Source organism: Taudactylus pleione, unplaced genomic scaffold, assembly GCF_031769625.1.
Source record: "Taudactylus pleione unplaced genomic scaffold, aTauple2 ptg000987l, whole genome shotgun sequence".
In the NCBI taxonomy this organism is placed as follows: domain Eukaryota; kingdom Metazoa; phylum Chordata; class Amphibia; order Anura; family Myobatrachidae; genus Taudactylus; species Taudactylus pleione.
In genome coordinates, this window is record NW_028285388.1 from 2,351,443 (window position 1) to 2,369,758 (window position 18,316).

The window sequence follows — 18,316 nt, forward strand, 5'->3', positions numbered from 1 at the left end:
GATGCTTCACTGCCCGGACCTGTTGTCTCAGGGTCTTTGGTTTTGCCTTGGACCTGGGTCGTTTGTCTTTGACTGTGTCCTTACAGTGGTCTTACGGCTTCCCTGGCTTTGTCATCGTTGGAATGATTAGAGCACATGGATCAGCTTTTGCTGGGACCTACCACAAACTGTGGCAGCCATAAATCTTATGGTATTGTACCTGTCGATACAATCCTCCGGTGTCCAGGATTTCCAGATATTCTGGCATTCCTTCCGGCTGGCTTGGGTTTCACACTTGGCCTGGTCTTCCTGACAGTGCGGATCTCTACACTGTCAGTATGGTTAAGATATGGAATTGCTCCACTCTGGTATCCAGTTCATCCTTTGGAGTGTTTTCTTGATTATGCCTCCATTTGTCCTCCCTAGGGACTCCTGGGGAGTAAGTAGTGGTTCTTCGTTACCTCCGGGGACAGTCAATGGAACCGCTGGTTGTGATAGCCATTACATGGTCTATTGCTTAGGCTCTCTCTTTCTCTCAGGGTGTTTATATCAACCAGGAGAGTGTCTGAATTGGGAGCGTTCTCATGTGGCTCCCTCTTCTGGAGGGCATCATGTCAGGGTGGGAGTTGCTCTCGCCCTGTGTTGCTTCTTAGTGGTTTTCAGGTTCCATATTATTCTGGAACTTATGGTACGGCCATTCTGTCCCCAGTCCTCTCGGCTGGTGTGGCCTCATTGACTGTGGTCTGGCCTCTTTGGATTTTTGTGATCCGTTCAGGTTCCTTACGGAAATCGGACTCCTTATTGGTGGTCTGAGATTTCTGGTTTTCACAGGAAAGGATGGCCGGCCTATAACCAAATGTTGGCTGGATGGCCTCGTAGGTCTTCCTCAGGGGCCTACCCATGGGTAGGCCTTCCTGTTGTTGATGCTTGTTTTTTCTCGGGCCATGTGTGCGGCTCGCTGTGGCGCCTCGGCTGTTTTACCTTACTAGGTGGCCACGTGGTCTTCTGTCCACACCTTTTTAAGGTTCTAGGCATTGGTTTCCTTTGCCTCTCAGGATGCTTCCTTTTTGGCGACGGATTCTCCTCTCAGCACAGGAGCGTCCCCACCCTTGGTTGAACTGCTTTGGGACATCCCCAAGGTCAACCCTGTGGACCCCCTATGGACCCTGAAGTAGAAAACAAGAGATATGGTAAGAACTTACCTTTGTTATCTCTGTTTCTACGAAGTCCATAGGGTCCACAGGGCGCCCGCCCTGACGCACCTGGCTTCATATGGGCTGTGTGGCTGGTCACCGGTTTTCCGTCTCCCATTTCGGTGAGTATGGTTATTGAGTGTTCCAGTTTTCTCTCTCTTTTTCTCTCCTCCTCCGGCCTTTGGCTACTTACAAACTGAGGTGCCTCTGGCTTGGGGGTGGGGTTATAGGGAGAGTGGACCCAGTGCATCCTGGGAGCTAAAAGCTTTAACTGCGTGGTGCCCGGATTTGGTTCCCAACCTATACCCCAAGGTCAACCCTGTGGACCCTATGGACTTCGTAGAAACAGAGATAACAAAGGTAAGTTCTTACCATATCTCTTGTTTTTTATGTTATACTGTAGTGATGGCCATTGACAGCTGTACCATTGATGGTTCAACCATCGTTAGAAGCCATCAATTGTTTAGCGATTGGGCAAGATCTGTGTAGACCACAATTGTCGATGTTTCCTAAACATCGATTGATGGATACCATGGATGGTGCAACATTGATAGCCACCAGCAATGGCAAACCACTTGTTTTCAGCCAGACCATCGATGTTTGCAAACCATCGATGGTTGGTTGACATCCCTAAACAGAGGCTCTGCGATATCTATCGAACATATATGTATATACAGAACATATATGTGTATATATATTTTATTATGGCCAGGCCCCTTATAAAAGTGGGCATTATGGGGGAGGAGGAGCAGCTGAGGATGGAGGGAGTGGCCCGGATACTTAGAACAGTGGCGGCAACCAGAGCCGCCGCTGCTGTCTATACGCGGCCATTGATCACTGCCGGAGCCGCAGCGGGACGGTGTCCCGCTGGCGGCCCGGACCCATAGCACAGCGGCGGCTACCAGAGCCACCGCTGCTGCTGCTTCTGCTCAGCCGGTGATCACTATGTAATCACTGCTGTGCCGGAGCCACAGCGGGAGGGTGGCGGCCCGGCTACTCAGCAGCAGCGGCGGCTACCAGAGCCGCGCTGCTGCTGCTTCTACACAGTGATCACGCTGATCACTGTGTGTACCCGGAGCCGCAGCGGAAGGGTGTTCCGCTGGCGGCTCCGATACATAGCAGCAGCGGCGGCTACCAGTGCCGCCGCTGCTGCTTCTCACTGAAGGGGGTGGGGCCGGCTGGGCTGGGCTGCCCGATCACTGCTGGCCACAGTGATCGGGATATACTGGAGTCTGCAGCCGCGCCGGGAGGGGGGTGCCGCCAGATGCCCGATCACTGTGGCCAGCAGTGATCGGGAGACAAAGGAGGGGGAGCCGCGGGTGTAGAGGGACCAGAAGGTCCCTCTGATGTAGGCGGCAGTGGGAAGATTAACTTCCCATAGCCGCCTAGTGGCCATTCCTGACTGGTCGTATCAGATACGACCATGTCAGGGAAAGCCCAGCCTGGTGTGGTCGTATCTGATACGACCATGCCAGGCAAGTGGTTAAAAGAGACTACGGATAGAAGGATGGAAGCTTCCCTGAAGTCTGTATATTCTCTTACAGGAGCTATTACTCGTCCTGCCAGGACTATGGCCTGGGTGGCAAAAGCCATTGAGAGTTGAGCAGAGGCCCTAGAGCAGGCATGTCAAACTCAAAATACCAAAAGGTCTAAGAGTGTGTGGGCCGCAACAAACAAAAAGTCTTATGCAATTTTGAAAGGTTTATTATTAATAAAAACCAATGCAGTGTCCCCTGTAGCAGTGCCCCTTATGCAATTCCACCCTGTATTAGAGCCCCTTTTGTAATGCCCTCTGAATTTGTACCCATTATGCAATACCCCTTATGCAGTGCCCATTATGCAGTGCCCCAGTAATGCCCCAAGAAGTGCACCTTATGTTGTGCCCCTTTTGCAGAGCCCCCAGTAATGCCCCTTTTGCAGAGCCCCCAGTAATGCCCCTTTTGCAGAGCCCCCAGTAATGCCCCTTTTGCAGAGCCCCCAGTAATGCCCCTTTTGCAGAGCCCCCAGTAATGCCCCTTTTGCAGAGCCCCCAGTAATGCCCCTTTTGCAGAGCCCCCAGTAATGCCCCTTTTGCAGAGCCCCCAGTAATGCCCCTTTTGCAGAGCCCCCAGTAATGCCCCTTTTGCAGAGCCCCCAGTAATGCCCCTTTTGCAGAGCCCCCAGTAATGCCCCTTTTGCAGAGCCCCCAGTAATGCCCCTTTTGCAGAGCCCCCAGTAATGCCCCTTTTGCAGAGCCCCCAGTAATGCCCCTTTTGCAGAGCCCCCAGTAATGCCCCTTTTGCAGAGCCCCCAGTAATGCCCCTTTTGCAGAGCCCCCAGTAATGCCCCTTTTGCAGAGCCCCCAGTAATGCCCCTTTTGCAGAGCCCCCAGTAATGCCCCTTATGCAGAGCCCCCAGTAATGCCCCTTATGTTGTGCCCCCAGTAATGTCCTTAGTAGTGCCCCTTATGCAGAGTCCCCAGTAATGGTCGCTTCTGATCGCTTCAGAGACCACTGTTGCCAGCTTGTAATTGTAAACACTGTCCGATGGGAGCTGTGCTTCGATCAGGGTAGGGGTGTGGGCCACACTCTGGGGCCGCAGAAAATGTTTATTCGGGCCGCATGTTTTGACATGCCTGCCCTAGAAGATACATTTCCCTCTGATTCTTTGAGGGAACAGCTGTCCTGCATCACTCACATTAGGGATGCAGCCTCCTATTTAGGAGAAGCGGGTTTGGATACTGGTCTCCTAACTTCCAAGGCATCTGTTACTTCCGTGGTAGCCCGCTGTATCGTTTGGCTTCGCTCATGGAACGCGGACTCGGACTCTATAAAGGCTTTGGAGTCTCTGCCTTACTCTGGGGAGATCCTGTTTGGCCCAGAATTGTGACTACCTTGGCAGCTAATAAGACAGCGTTCTTGCCCTCTGCATCTACTACGAAGCCTCTGATATACTCCTTTCGGTCCTTTCATCCCCAGGGGAAAGCTAAAGGTCAGTCCTTTCCACGGCGGTCGGCATCCACAAAGGCCTCCAAGCCTAGGACCAAACAGGCCTGGGCTACCAGACGTCCACCTACCAAATCTGAGGACAAACCTTCAGCCTGACAGGGTGGGACTCTCCCGGTGCTCCGAGGGTGGGAGGCCGACTTCTTCAATTCGCCCAGTTCTGATGTCAGACCCCACAGACACCTGGGTACAAGCAGGGGTCTCCCACGGATACACCCTCATTCCTGAGGCAGCCTCCCCAGCATTTCTTTTGCATAGGACCTCCATCTGACCCACGAAAAGCCCTGCTGCTCCAGAAGGCCATTCAGTCCTTGCTGCTCTCGGGGGTAATAACTCCGGTCCCCTCATCAAGGACGGGTTATTATTCTACCCTTTTCTTGGTTCAGAAGCCCAACGGGTCTCATCGGCCTATCCTCAACCTCAGGTCTCTGAACAAGTTTATCAGTGTACCCAGGTATGGTAACCCTCCGCTCTATTGTCCTGGCTATGGACCCTGGGGACTTTATGGTGTCTCTGGACACTAACCTACATGTACCTATAGCACCCTCTCATCAGCAGTATCTCTGGTTTGCTGTCCTTACAGCAACATTACCAATTTCAGGCTCTGCCTTTTTGGGCTTTCTACAGCTCCTCGCATCTTTAACAAGATCATGGCAGTTATGGCGGCCTATCTTCTTCGTCAGCGGATCAGACTGCTCCTGTAGTTGGATGATCTCTTGCTTTTAGCAAGCTCCCCAGAGATTCTTCAACGCCATCTACAAGTAACAAATTCCTTTCTACAAACGTACTGTTTTCTGATCAACTGGAAAAAGTATTCCCTGACCCCTTCTCAAAGAATGGTACATCTCGGAGCCTTCCTGGACTCTCAGGCTCACTGAATCTTCCTGACAGCAGACAAAATCTCTGCACTACAGCACCGAGTGCGCAGGTTACTCCACAGTCGTCAAGTGTCAATTCACTGTGCAATGCAGACCTTGGAATCCATGGTGTCCACCTTTGACATGGTGGAGTTCGCTCAGTTTCACTCCAGGCCCCTGCAACAACTGATCCTCTCCAGGTGGAATGGGCTTCCCCATCTGCTCAGATCCCAGGTGATGGGCCTCTCTGCGGAGGTTTGCCTGTCCCTATCCTGGTGGCGACAGACGTCCCACTTAAACAAGGGTCGCCCCTTTTGGATCCCAGACTGGGCACTCCTTATCACGGACGCAAACCTCCGTGGGTGGGACGCAGTGACCAGCTAGTATTCCTTTCCAAGGACGCTGGGCTCCAGCCAAGGCGATCTTGCCAATCAACGTCCTGGAACTCCAAGCCGTCTACAAAGCCCTCACTCTGGCTTAGAATATTCTTTAGGGCAGGCCAGTATAAGTACAGTCCGACAACGCCACGGCAGTGCCTACCTCAATCATCAAGGAGGCACTCGAAGACGGTCTGCGATGGCAGAAGTGTCCCACATCCTCACATGGGCCATCTCCACAGTGTTCATCCTGGGGTTTCTCAATTGGGAAGTGGATTTCATCAGCCATTAGGACGTGCATGCAGGGGAGTAGTCTCTACATCCAGAAGTCTTTCAGCTCCTGGTGGAGAAATGGGGTCTACCGGACGTGGACCTTGTGGCCTCACGACACATCCACAAGTTTCCAGTGGTACTCCGACCTTCAAAGTCTCTCCGTAGACTCTCCTCTCCAACTACCTCTACGACCAGACCGGTTGTGTCAGGGTCAATCGTAATGAGTTCATCCCGTACCAGTATTTTAAATGAACCTATATTTTAAATTATCTGGTTGGTTCCATATTCATGTTCTTGCTATCATATAGATAATATTATAGAGTTTATATGCAAGATTCCAATAAGGTACTACCCTGATGCTATAAGTCGAAGACCAATAATTTATAAAAAAAAAAAAAAAAAGAGGAAAGAAATCATATGTAAGGGTGCACTCTGAACCAACTAATATATAAAAATTAAGTTTTTATTGGTATATATTAAAAATAGTTTTCAAAGAAATAGTGAAATATTAGGTGTGCTAAAGAAAAGAATAGTATATTAAAATGTATCTAAACACTTTCGGCCACTGTCTGTTTATGAACCCAGACTTCCCTAGAATTATTATGCTGCTTTGAATTCTATGGGAATTCTGCCATATAATGTTACACTTGTATCCACTGCCAGAGATCTGGTTGTAACTTTGGGCCTCATTCAGACCCACTCGCAAGCGGCTGTCCGCTCGCAAGTGGGTCGATGGTGTGCACTGCGCATGCGCACGACGGAGGGAGCTCCGTCGTGCGCATGCGCCAGACGCGACGAGCGAAGGACTTTCCTTCGCTCGTTGTGTCTGATCAAAGGGGGCGTGCTGTCGATGTTGATTGACAGCACGCCCCCTCTGGTGGGCGTGCCAGGGGCGTGCCTGCCAGACGGAGGCGTTCCCAAGGGAACGCCTACCGTCAGAAGCCGGCCCCACTGACATCACTAGTGATGTCAGTGGGAGTGATTTTGGCTCTGATAGAGCCAAAATCACTCCAGGGCTTGTGGTCGAAAAACCCGACCACAGGCTTCTGGTCGCACTGGCGATGGTCGCGATGGTCAAGACCATCGCGACCATCATCCTGCACGCTCGTATGTGCCGTGGGTGGTGACCCACAGCTATACGAGCGTCCAGGAGGACGCTCCATTTCTATGGAGGACGGCCCTCATTCAGAGCGAGCGCTCTGCTCAGAGCGTCCGGCTCTGAATGAGGGCCTTTGTTATGAGTCCAGTTATAAAATGTATCAGAAATAAGTTACTAGTGTCATCTGGTTCTATAAAGAGATTATTATGCTTCTGTAGTTTTGATTCCTCTGATATGCAACATTAGTCTTATTTATGATCCTGTAGGTACCGATAATATTGCAATTAGGTCCCTTTTTATCACGCTTTTTAGTTCACAAAAAAACAGTTTCAATAAACCTGTAATCAATCACTGTCCTATCATTACCAATAGAGAGCAGTATAATAATAATCTGCTATATCTAGTGTGTTAGACCTTTATTAAATGTTCGCATATACCTGGAAATGCAATCTTAAAATTGTTTATTCTCTGCCTCCTCAGTATATTCAATACCATGCTTAATATTCATGGGGTCGATATGCTACTGACATATATTTCTTAATCTGGCAAGTATATAGAATTCCCTTTATGCCCCACCAGTGTCCCCCGTGCTAGTTCACACACTATTTTCTCTCCCTGGTCGCACCGCGTCTGTCAAATAATGTGGTGACCCGGAGACTTGTTACCCCAGCAGAGTCCCTAATATGTGCTGGATAGTCTCTCCCAGGCCACAGCTGCGTCTGTCAGCTCGCGCTGTAATCAGACCACGCTCTAAAGCGTTCTCCGTTCTGACACGTGTGTGTCCGACTTAAAGTAGGGAGCTAGTTAGCGGTTAACAAACACACATATATTCTTATGACGATGGACACCTCTGGTACATTGTGACAGTGTATCTAGGCATATAAGTGGTTCATGTTCTAGACAGTAAACATTTTTTTAGAGCCTTGCGAAAGCCTGTGATGAAACGGCCTCTGCCAGGATTTATCACCGTGTGTGGCATACATATTTCCAGTGGTGTGCTTGGCATACATATTTCCAGTGGTGTGCTACTAGAAACTATGACCCTCAGGTTTTTAGGGTTTCTCGAATCCTTGCCTTTCTTCAAGCTGGATTGGATCTTTGAAAGTGCACGTCTCTGCTCTGTCCATCTGCTTCCAGCGCAGAATTGCTCCTCTGCCGGATGTTCACACTTTCCTGCAGGGTGTTCTCCATATACAACTTTCCTTTGTTCCTCCTTTTGGCTCCGTGGGATTTGTCAGTAGTTCTCCACACACACTGCAGGAATCTCCATTTGAACTTCTGGATTCAGTAGACGTCAAATGGCTCACTGCGAAGACTTTTTCTTCTGGCTGTAGTATCTGCACGTAGGGTATCGGATTTAGGGGCACTCTCCTGTCGCTCCCCATTTCTGATCTTTCATCCGGACAGGGCTGTTCTTCAAATGCGCCCTGGCTTCCTTCCCAAGGTGGTCTCTCGTTTTCCACCTTAATGAGGAAATCGTGGTTCCGGTCTTTCAATCACCAGACCTCTCGGCAGGGGAGGCCTCTTTGGTTGTGGTCCGTGCTCTAAAGATCTACGTGGACCATACTAGTTCCATCAGGAAATCAGACTCCCTCTTTATCCTATATTGATTCCACAAGAAGGGATGGCCAGATAATAAACAGACTCTGGCCAGATGGCTTTGCATAACTATCTCACAGGCTTACACGCAGACTGGCCTTCCTGTGCCGGCTACAGTATCTACTCATTCTACTCGCTCTGTGGGTCCCTCTTGGGCAGCCTGTCGTGGCGCTTCTGCCGAACAACTATGCAAGGCGGCCACCTGCTCTTCTGCCCACACCTTTCTTAGGTTTAATGCCTTTGTTACATTTGCCTCTCAGGATGCTTCATTTGGGCGTCGGGTTCTCTTCTCAGCTCAGGAGCGTCCCTGACCTTGAACAACTGCTTTGGGACTTCCCCCATTGTCTCACTGTGGAGCCCTATGGACCCTGACGAAGAAAAGGAGAGTTATGGTAAAACTTACCCTTGTTAACTCTCTTTCTTCAAAGTCCATGGGGTCCACAGGGTACCCGCCCTGACGCACCTGGCCTCTATGGGTTTCTTCTCCTGGTCACTTGTTTCCTTCTCTGTGTGAGAGTGTGATTCCTCAGTGTACCAATCTTCCCTCTCTCCTATCCTGCTCCTGCCTTGGGCTTGTTAACAAAACGGAGTTGCCCTCAGGCTGTGGGCGGGGAATACAGGGAAGGACCGGAGCATCCTGGGATTGAAAAGCTTTGTTGTTGGTGTCCGGTTCTCCACGTACCACCTACACCCCGTTGTCTCCCCTGTGGACCCTATGGACTTTGAAAAGATAGAGTTAACTAGGGTAAGTTTTACCATAACTCTCCATACATTTTATATATATATATATATATATATATATGAGCTACTGTTAGCTGTAATTGGTTCACAGTGCACTTTCTTAATAATATAGATGAATTCTAGATTATTTACTATGAAATGGACCTATCTATCTCTCTATTCTTTCTGTATTGATGTGTGTTAAACAAATCTATTTGTCCCTTTCGGTTTTTGTGCTCCACATAATAGATGGTGGATGAGCCGACCGCCTTCAGTCGCCATCCCAAGTTGCATTCTTGATGTGCAGCTGTAAAGCCTGAGGGAGGGGTTTGCGATGAGAACTGCATGATACCATCCCGTTGGGATAAATGAGGAAATAAATATGCTGGGTTTAGATGAAGTGTTTTATAAGGGGCTATCGGCCGACTTGGACCTCCGGCCGTACTCTCTGCATAAACAGATGAGATTAGAGTCCCCCCCAGGAAGCGGCTTGTAAAGGAAAGTTTTCCATCCTGTCTCCCACGTGTAATTGGCCTCCGATACTCTGGAGATGGAAAAATTCTGCTGTGTATAACATTAGCTGACCTCTTGTGTTTATAAAGGACGTCTCGTTTTTATGGCTCATGTCAAAATAATCCAGTGTGCCTCTGAAGCAGCGTGTAATGCATTGCGTAAGGATGGAACTGTTCTGTCTGACTCCTGGAGGGACTGGTCCCCACCGGGACGGTCACTTCCTGATTGTATTTATTTATCTGGGCCGGAGATCTGAGCCTGGACAGTCCCATCTGCTGTGCCCGCTGCCCTGACCTCATCGCCTCAGAATGGAAACTCTAGTTATAAATACACATGTTCTAACATTCTCTTATCTGTGTTTAATGGTTCACATTTCATGCCAAATTGTGAGCAAAGCGAAGTCCTTTCCCTTGTACTGCTGATCAGAACTAGGTTGCGCTGGTTTCCTGCCATGCCCAGGGTAACATCTTTAGGGTATAAGGCCCTTTTATGTACAGAAAATGATAAATCAGAATAACTTGGCGTGCCGCGGCAGGAGGCGTCCTCCTATAGAGCAGGTCACAGAGGTGATGGCGTTACTGCCGTGGGTACAGTATGACTTCTGTAGCCACCGTTAGAATTGTGTAGGTGGTGCTTGTACATTTACTAAAGGTTCATTTTATTCCATTTTAAATCGATATAAATTGATGTCGTGTTACAGGGGTTAAATCGCACATTTACTAACGTAAGATTTTTTTATTATTGATTTTTAAATGTGCAATTTAGCCCCTGAAACACATCAATTTAGATCAAACTCTGCCGCATTCGTGTCGCAGTCAGGATTCTTCCCTGTGTGCAAGGACTGAGGCGCCCACTCTCTGCGTCCGTAGGCGCTCAAATACCGCTTGGTGCAGGTTTTCCGTCATAGTACGGCCGCCTATGTGACCGATTCTCTGTACACAGACATTATCAGCGATACGCCTGCGACACTTCCCTAAGACGCAACATCTCCATTTGTCGTCTTAGCCCCCTGTACACCACCCAGGAGCGCCTCATACACCACCCAGGAGCGCCTCATACACCACCCAGGAGCGCCTCATACACCACCCAGGAGCGCCCTGTACATTTGCAATATAGGTTTGCTACTGTGTGTTCAGATCTGTACTGCGATTCTTTATGTAGAAAATAGGGATGTATGCGCTGCGTGACCCAGACTCACGCCCAGATGAAAAAACAATCACCAAACTGTGTCCGACATCACCTCTGCCTCCGACGCAGAATCAGGTCCAAAGTCTTTTGAGTAATGGAACCCTCTGAGCAGAAACTAGATCGGCATGTATAGTATATTCCTTATTCTTTTATGTTTGGTATTTCTCCTTTGTTTATGTTATTTTATGTACTGTGTGTATAGCTGTGAGTTATTGTATGTACTGTGTGTATAGCTGTGAGTTATTGTATGTACTGTGTGTATAGCTGTGAGTTATTGCATGTACTGTGTGTATAGCTGTGAGTTATTATATGTACTGTGTGTATAGCTGTGAGTTATTGTATGTACTGTGGGCCTGATTCAGAGATGGACGCTCTTTCAGAGCGCTCGCTCTGAATCAGTGCCCTCCTTCTCTTTTTTTAGAGCGGTCTCCTGGCTGCTCGCATAGCTGTGAGTGACCACCCACAGCTATAGCGAGTGGCCAAAAAGATGGTCACGATGGTCAAGACCATCGCGACCATCGGGCTTGCGACGAGACCCTTGTGATAGGGTCTCGTCTGCCGCAAGCCCTGGAGTGCTTTTGGCTCTATCAGAGCCAAAAGCACTCCCACTGACATCACTTGTGATGTCAGTGGGGCCGGCCCCAGACGTCTGGCCAACCACGCCCCTGGCCCAACCACGCCCCTGGCATGCCCACCAAAGGGGGCGTGCTGTCACTCACCATCGACAGCACGCCCCCTTTGTAGCGAGACACATAGCGAAGGCTTGCCCGTCGCTATCCAGGTCTCGCGCATGTGCACGACGGAGCCGGGTCCGTTGTGCGCATGCGCAGTGGCCTAACATCGACGCGTTCGCGAGCGGGTCTGAATCAGACCCTGTGTGTGTAAGCTGTGAGTTATTGTACAATACTGTGTGTGTAAGCTGTGAGTTATTGTACAATACTGTGTGTGTAAGCTGTGAGTTATTGTACAATACTGTGTGTGTAAGCTGTGAGTTATTGTATGTACTGTGTGTGTAAGCTGTGAGTTATTGTACAATACTGTGTGTGTGTAAGCTGTGAGTTATTGTACAACACTGTGTGTGTCTGTAAGCTGTGAGTTATTGTATGTACTGTGTGTATAGCTGTGAGTTATTGTACAATACTGTGTGTAAGCTGTGAGTTATTGTACAATACTGTGTGTGTAAGCTGTGAGTTATTGTACAACACTGTTGTGTGTGTGTAAGCTGTGAGTTATTGTATGTACTGTGTGTGTGTAAGCTGTGAGTTATTGTACAATACTGTGTGTAAGCTGTGAGTTATTGTACAACACTGTGTGTGTGTGTGTGTATAAGCTGTGAGTTATTGTATGTACTGTGTGTAAGCTGTGAGTTATTGTATGTACTGTGTGTGTAAGCTGTGAGTTATTGTACAACACTGTGTGTGTGTGTGTGTGTGTGTGTGTGTGTGTGTGTGTGTGTGTGTAAGCTGTGAGTTATTGTATTTACTGTGTGTAAGCTGTGAGTTATTGTACAATACTGTGTGTAAGCTGTGAGTTATTGTACAATACTGTGTGTGTGTGTGTAAGCTGTGAGTTATTGTACAATACTGTGTGTAAGCTGTGAGTTATTGTACAATACTGTGTGTGTGTATAAGCTGTGAGTTATTGTATGTACTGTGTGTAAGCTGTGAGTTATTGTACAATACTGTGTGTAAGCTGTGAGTTATTGTACAACACTGTGTGTGTGTAAGCTGTGAGTTATTGTATGTACTGTGTGTAAGCTGTGAGTTATTGTATGTACTGTGTGTGTAAGCTGTGAGTTATTGTATGTACTGTGTGTAAGCTGTGAGTTATTGTATGTACTGTGTGTGTAAGCTGTGAGTTATTGTACAATACTGTGTGTGTGTGTGTGTGTAAGCTGTGAGTTATTGTACAATACTGTGTGTAAGCTGTGAGTTATTGTATGTACTGTGTGTAAGCTGTGAGTTATTGTATGTACTGTGTGTAAGCTGTGAGTTATTGTACAATACTGTGTGTGTGTAAGCTGTGAGTTATTGTATGTACTGTGTGTGTGTGTGTGTGTGTAAGCTGTGAGTTATTGTACAATACTGTGTGTAAGCTGTGAGTTATTGTACAATACTGTGTGTGTGTGTGTAAGCTGTGAGTTATTGTACAATACTGTGTGTGTGTGTGTAAGCTGTGAGTTATTGTATGTACTGTGTGTGTGTGTAAGCTGTGAGTTATTGTATGTACTGTGTGTAAGCTGTGAGTTATTGTATGTACTGTGTGTGTAAGCTGTGAGTTATTGTACAATACTGTGTGTGTGTAAGCTGTGAGTTATTGTACAATACTGTGTGTGTGTATAAGCTGTGAGTTATTGTATGTACTGTGTGTAAGCTGTGAGTTATTGTATGTACTGTGTGTAAGCTGTGAGTTATTGTACAATACTGTGTGTAAGCTGTGAGTTATTGTACAACACTGTGTGTGTGTAAGCTGTGAGTTATTGTATGTACTGTGTGTAAGCTGTGAGTTATTGTATGTACTGTGTGTGTAAGCTGTGAGTTATTGTATGTACTGTGTGTAAGCTGTGAGTTATTGTATGTACTGTGTGTGTAAGCTGTGAGTTATTGTACAATACTGTGTGTGTGTGTGTAAGCTGTGAGTTATTGTACAATACTGTGTGTAAGCTGTGAGTTATTGTATGTACTGTGTGTAAGCTGTGAGTTATTGTATGTACTGTGTGTAAGCTGTGAGTTATTGTACAATACTGTGTGTGTGTAAGCTGTGAGTTATTGTATGTACTGTGTGTGTGTGTGTGTGTAAGCTGTGAGTTATTGTACAATACTGTGTGTAAGCTGTGAGTTATTGTACAATACTGTGTGTGTGTGTGTAAGCTGTGAGTTATTGTACAATACTGTGTGTGTGTGTGTAAGCTGTGAGTTATTGTATGTACTGTGTGTGTGTGTAAGCTGTGAGTTATTGTATGTACTGTGTGTAAGCTGTGAGTTATTGTATGTACTGTGTGTGTAAGCTGTGAGTTATTGTACAATACTGTGTGTGTGTGTGTAAGCTGTGAGTTATTGTATGTACTGTGTGTGTGTGTAAGCTGTGAGTTATTGTACAATACTGTGTGTGTGTAAGCTGTGAGTTATTGTACAATACTGTGTGTAAGCTGTGAGTTATTGTACAATACTGTGTGTGTGTGTGTAAGCTGTGAGTTATTGTACAATACTGTGTGTGTGTAAGCTGTGAGTTATTGTACAATACTGTGTGTGTGTGTGTAAACTGTGAGTTATTGTATGTACTGTGTGTGTGTGTGTAAGCTGTGAGTTATTGTATGTACTGTGTGTGTAAGCTGTGAGTTATTGTATGTACTGTGTGTAAGCTGTGAGTTATTGTATGTACTGTGGGCCTGATTCAGATCCGGTCGCAATAACTGAGCGCTCACAACCTGGTCGATGGTGGCCCAGAGCGCATGCGCACGATGGAGCCAGCGCGAGACCCAGATAGCGACGGGCAATCCGTTGCTCCGGGTATCGCACCAAAGGGGGCGTGCTGTCGATGTTGAGTGACAGCACGCCCCCTTTGGTGGGCGGGGCAGGGGGGTGGCTGCCCAGACTGAGGCATTCCCATGGGAACGTCTACCGTTTGGGGGCGGCCCCACTGACATCACAAGTGATGGCAGTGGGAGAGCTTTCGGCTCTGTTTGAGCCGAAAGCTCTCTGGGGCTTGCGGCCACGCGACCCTACCACAAGGGTCTCGTCGCAAGCCCGATGGTCGCGATGGTCTTGACCATCGCGACCATCATCCTGGCCGCTCGCATTAGCAATGGCCGCTCCATAGAAAAAAAAAGCTGCCTTGATTCAGAGCGAGCACTCTCAGAGCGTCCGGCTCTGAATCAGGGCCTGTGTGTGTAAGATGTGAGTTATTGTATGTACTGTGTCTGTGTAAGCTGTGAGTTATTGTATGTACTGTGTGTGCGTGTAAGATGTGAGTTATTGTATGTACTGTGTCTATAGCTGTGAGTTATTGTACAATACTGTGTGTGTGTGTGTGTGTGTGTGTGTGTGTGTGTAAGCTGTGAGTTATTGTATGTACTGTGTCTATAGCTGTGAGTTATTGTACAATACTGTGTGTGTGTGTGTGTGTGTGTGTGTGTGTAAGCTGTGAGTTATTGTATGTACTGTCTGTGGAAGCTGTGAGTTATTGTACAATACTGTGTGTGTAAGATGTGAGTTATTGTATGTACTGTGGGCCTGATTCAGAGCCGGACGCCATTTGCGCTCGCTCGTTCAGAAAAAGGGGCCGGCTATTTAAATTGAGCGCTCGCTCTTTGCGGTCTGTTGACGCTTCTATGTCTGAGTGAGCGAACGAAACATGCGCTCGCTATTTTGTAAAGACGCCCCCTGGCCGCTCGCATCCTACGTCATCTCCGCTATTTATTAGATTAATCGAGTACATCGAAAGGCGTCTGAACTGCTCGCAGTGCTTGTGGTTGGATTTTCCTACCGATATCATGCGAACAGTTCAGGCTAAGAAACAACCAAGTGACGTGGTCGATGACGCTGCTTTGTTAATTATGCAGACCCTTAAAACGCACGTTTTGACCGTTAGGCAGGCCTGCGTTCGGATCTCCACTCCCCGTTTTCAAGCACCTTCCCCTGTTACCACCCACAAACGCCTCATCCTGTCACTCAAATTAGCAGGCACTCGCAATTTTGCGAACACACGATTTCCGACCACACTGACTGGTCGGCGCATGCGCATTATGACCCATACGCATGCGCAGATGTGCGAACATCGCTCGGAGCGAACGTGCGGTCGCTTACGAGCGGCTCTGAATCAGGCCCTGTGTCTGTGTAAGCTGTGAGTTATTGTATGTACTGTGTCTATAGCTGTGAGTTATTGTACAATACAGTGTGTGTGTGTAAGCTGTGAGTTATTGTACAATACTGTGTGTGTAAGCTGTGAGTTATTGTACATACTGTGTGTGTGTGTGTGTGTGTGTATAGTTCTACTATCATTCTATTCTGCCAAAAAGGAGACTTGTATGGGAGCCACCTAGAGGCCACTGTAACTGTGCAGGAATCACAGAGCTCAGTGGCTAAGACTGGGGTGGGGGTGCACCGGCAGCTATGTAAGACGGGGGTGGGGGTGCACCGGCAGCTATGTAAGACGGGGGTGGGGGTGGACCGGCAGCTATGTAAGACTGGGGTGAGGGTGCACCGGCAGCTATGTAAGACTGGGGTGGGGGTGCACCGGCAGCTATGTAAGACTGGGGTGGTGGTGCACCGGCAGCTATGTAAGATTGGGGTGGGGGTGCACCGGCAGCTATGTAAGACTGGGGTGGTGGTGCACCGGCAGCTATGTAAGATTGGGGTGGTGGTGCACCGGCAGCTATGTAAGACTGGGGTGGGGGTGCACCGGCAGCTATGTCAGACTGGGGTGGGGGTGCACCGGCAGCTATGTAAGACTGGGGTGGGGGTGCACCGGCAGCTATGTAAGACTGGGGTGGGGGTGCACCGGCAGCTATGTAAGACTGGGGTGGTGGTGCACCGGCAGCTATGTAAGATTGGGGTGGTGGTGCACCGGCAACTATGTAAGACTGGGGTGGTGGTGCACCGGCAGCTATGCAAGACTGGGGTGGGGGTGCACCGGCAGCTATGTAAGACTGGGGTGGGGGTGCTCCGGCAGCTATGTAAGACTGGGGTGGGGGTGCACCGGCAGCTATGTCAGGAGCCCTGCATACACCTGGCCTGTATGGGAGGGTGGCTAGAAAGAAGCCATTACTAAAGGAAAACCACATTAAACTGCATTAAAGCACGTCTAGAGATTGCCACAAACCATCAGCTAAAGTGTGGGATAAGGTTTTGTGGTCAATGAGACAAAAATGGTTCCTCCTGGCCCCAATTCAAATCAGATGTGTTGCACAAACCTAACACTGCCCATTCCTCAGCAATCCCAACAGTGAGGTATGGGGGGTGGCAGCATCATTCTGTGAGGATGCTTTTCCCCAGCGGGGTCTGGTCATCATTTAATTATTGTATTTCCTGCTTATTCTCAGGACAGGCCGCAATCTTCACAGTCACCAGCGGGAGGCTCCACTCACCAAGAAACATCTGCAGGTGACGGCATACGGCACGGTGAGTGACAAGGTGAGAAGTGGCCGAGTCTTTATTCCTTCCCAGGAGACCAACCACTGCTCACGTCCTTTCACAGAACGGAACCGGCGACAGCAATGATTTCTGGAGGATTGAGGTTACCGGTAGCAGAAGCCGAGTGAAAGTTTTGCGTAGCCAGATCCGGATACTGCACCTATCTACAGGCTGTGTTCTTTGCTCACCGGGGAAGACCCTTCCAAAATGGTGAGAGACCCTCTCCTCTCCCCTCTTTCAGTCCTCCCCCTGGTGAATGATCAACAATGAGTATAAGTATTGCCTCATCTGGTAAGAAGTTATTTACCGACCTCGGTAATGAGTCCAGTGCTCGCACCAAGTATTATTAGTCTGTGTAAAAAATCTCCTCTTCATATTTTTAAGGAGTATTTTTATCCAAAGAGGAATCTATAATTTTATCCAAAAACAGTCGGGGTAATTACATTCCATGGTCAATTGCAAAATGATGATGAAAACTGTTAAGCAGAGGAGCGCTGTTACATGTGGTACATCAGTCAGGCAAGGCCAGTAGCTTTCCCTGAGATCCAGGAGAAAGATGTACTACTGCACAGACGTAAGGACCCCGGGGAGAATGAGAGACTCCAAAGCGAAGGGGGGGGGGAGATCCGCCAGAGACACAGGGCTTCGTGGTCCCAGGGCAGGTTGGATGGGCTAGGAGACAGATAGGGGTTTATGTATCAAGCAGTGAAAAGTGTGAACCAATGGAGAAGTTTCCCATAGCAACCAATCAGCTTTGAAGTAGCATTTTGCAAGTAAAGTCTATAAAATAACAGGTAGGAAGCTGATTGGTTGCTATGGGCAATTTCTCCACTGGTCCACTTCTCCATGCATTTCACTGCTTGATACATAAACCCCATAGTCCAGAGGGAATGGGATTGAAATACCGACTGCTCAACAGCCGCCGGTTCAAATCCCGGCAGTGGAAGGCTGACAGTAGAAGATCCTGATGCCCGGTGACAAGTATCCTAACCCCTCCCCCTCTCCACCCTAACCCTCCCTTAGGGGTGCCTAACCCCCCTAACCTCCCCCGAGGGGTGCATAAACCTGCCCCCCCCCTATTCCCACAGACTAAACCTAGGGGGGGGGGGTGCCTAACACTAACCTCCCCCTAGTGGTGCCTAATCCCCCCCCCCTTCCCCTAGCCTAACACTAAGTACTCCCGGGGGTCACTAAATCAAACCCCCCCCATCCCCGGGCTATGTGTTATGCTTACCCGGCACACGACGATTGGGATGGTGAGGTCGGTCTTCCAGCGTCGGTATTTTGACGCCTATCTTAAATCCCGTGTCGGGCAGGTAGTGTCGGGATTTAGGCCGGTGGCATTGCGTCTGCCGGTCTATTAACTACATCCCGTATAGAGGGTGGATACATAGACCTGATGC

General features: G+C 48.6%; 1 protein-coding gene across 2 annotated transcripts in view; it reads left to right on the plus strand.

Moving 5' to 3' along the window:
• POMT2 (protein O-mannosyltransferase 2) overlaps window positions 1-18,316 on the plus strand; it is a 48,981-nt gene that overhangs the window by 19,851 nt on the left and 10,814 nt on the right. For both annotated transcript variants that reach the window (XM_088460868.1, XM_088460869.1), the window contains exons 12-13: window positions 16,823-16,901; window positions 16,978-17,123. In XM_088460868.1, coding sequence (XP_088316994.1) covers window positions 16,823-16,901; window positions 16,978-17,123 — 225 coding nt within the window. The remainder of the gene's footprint in view (window positions 1-16,822; window positions 16,902-16,977; window positions 17,124-18,316) is intronic.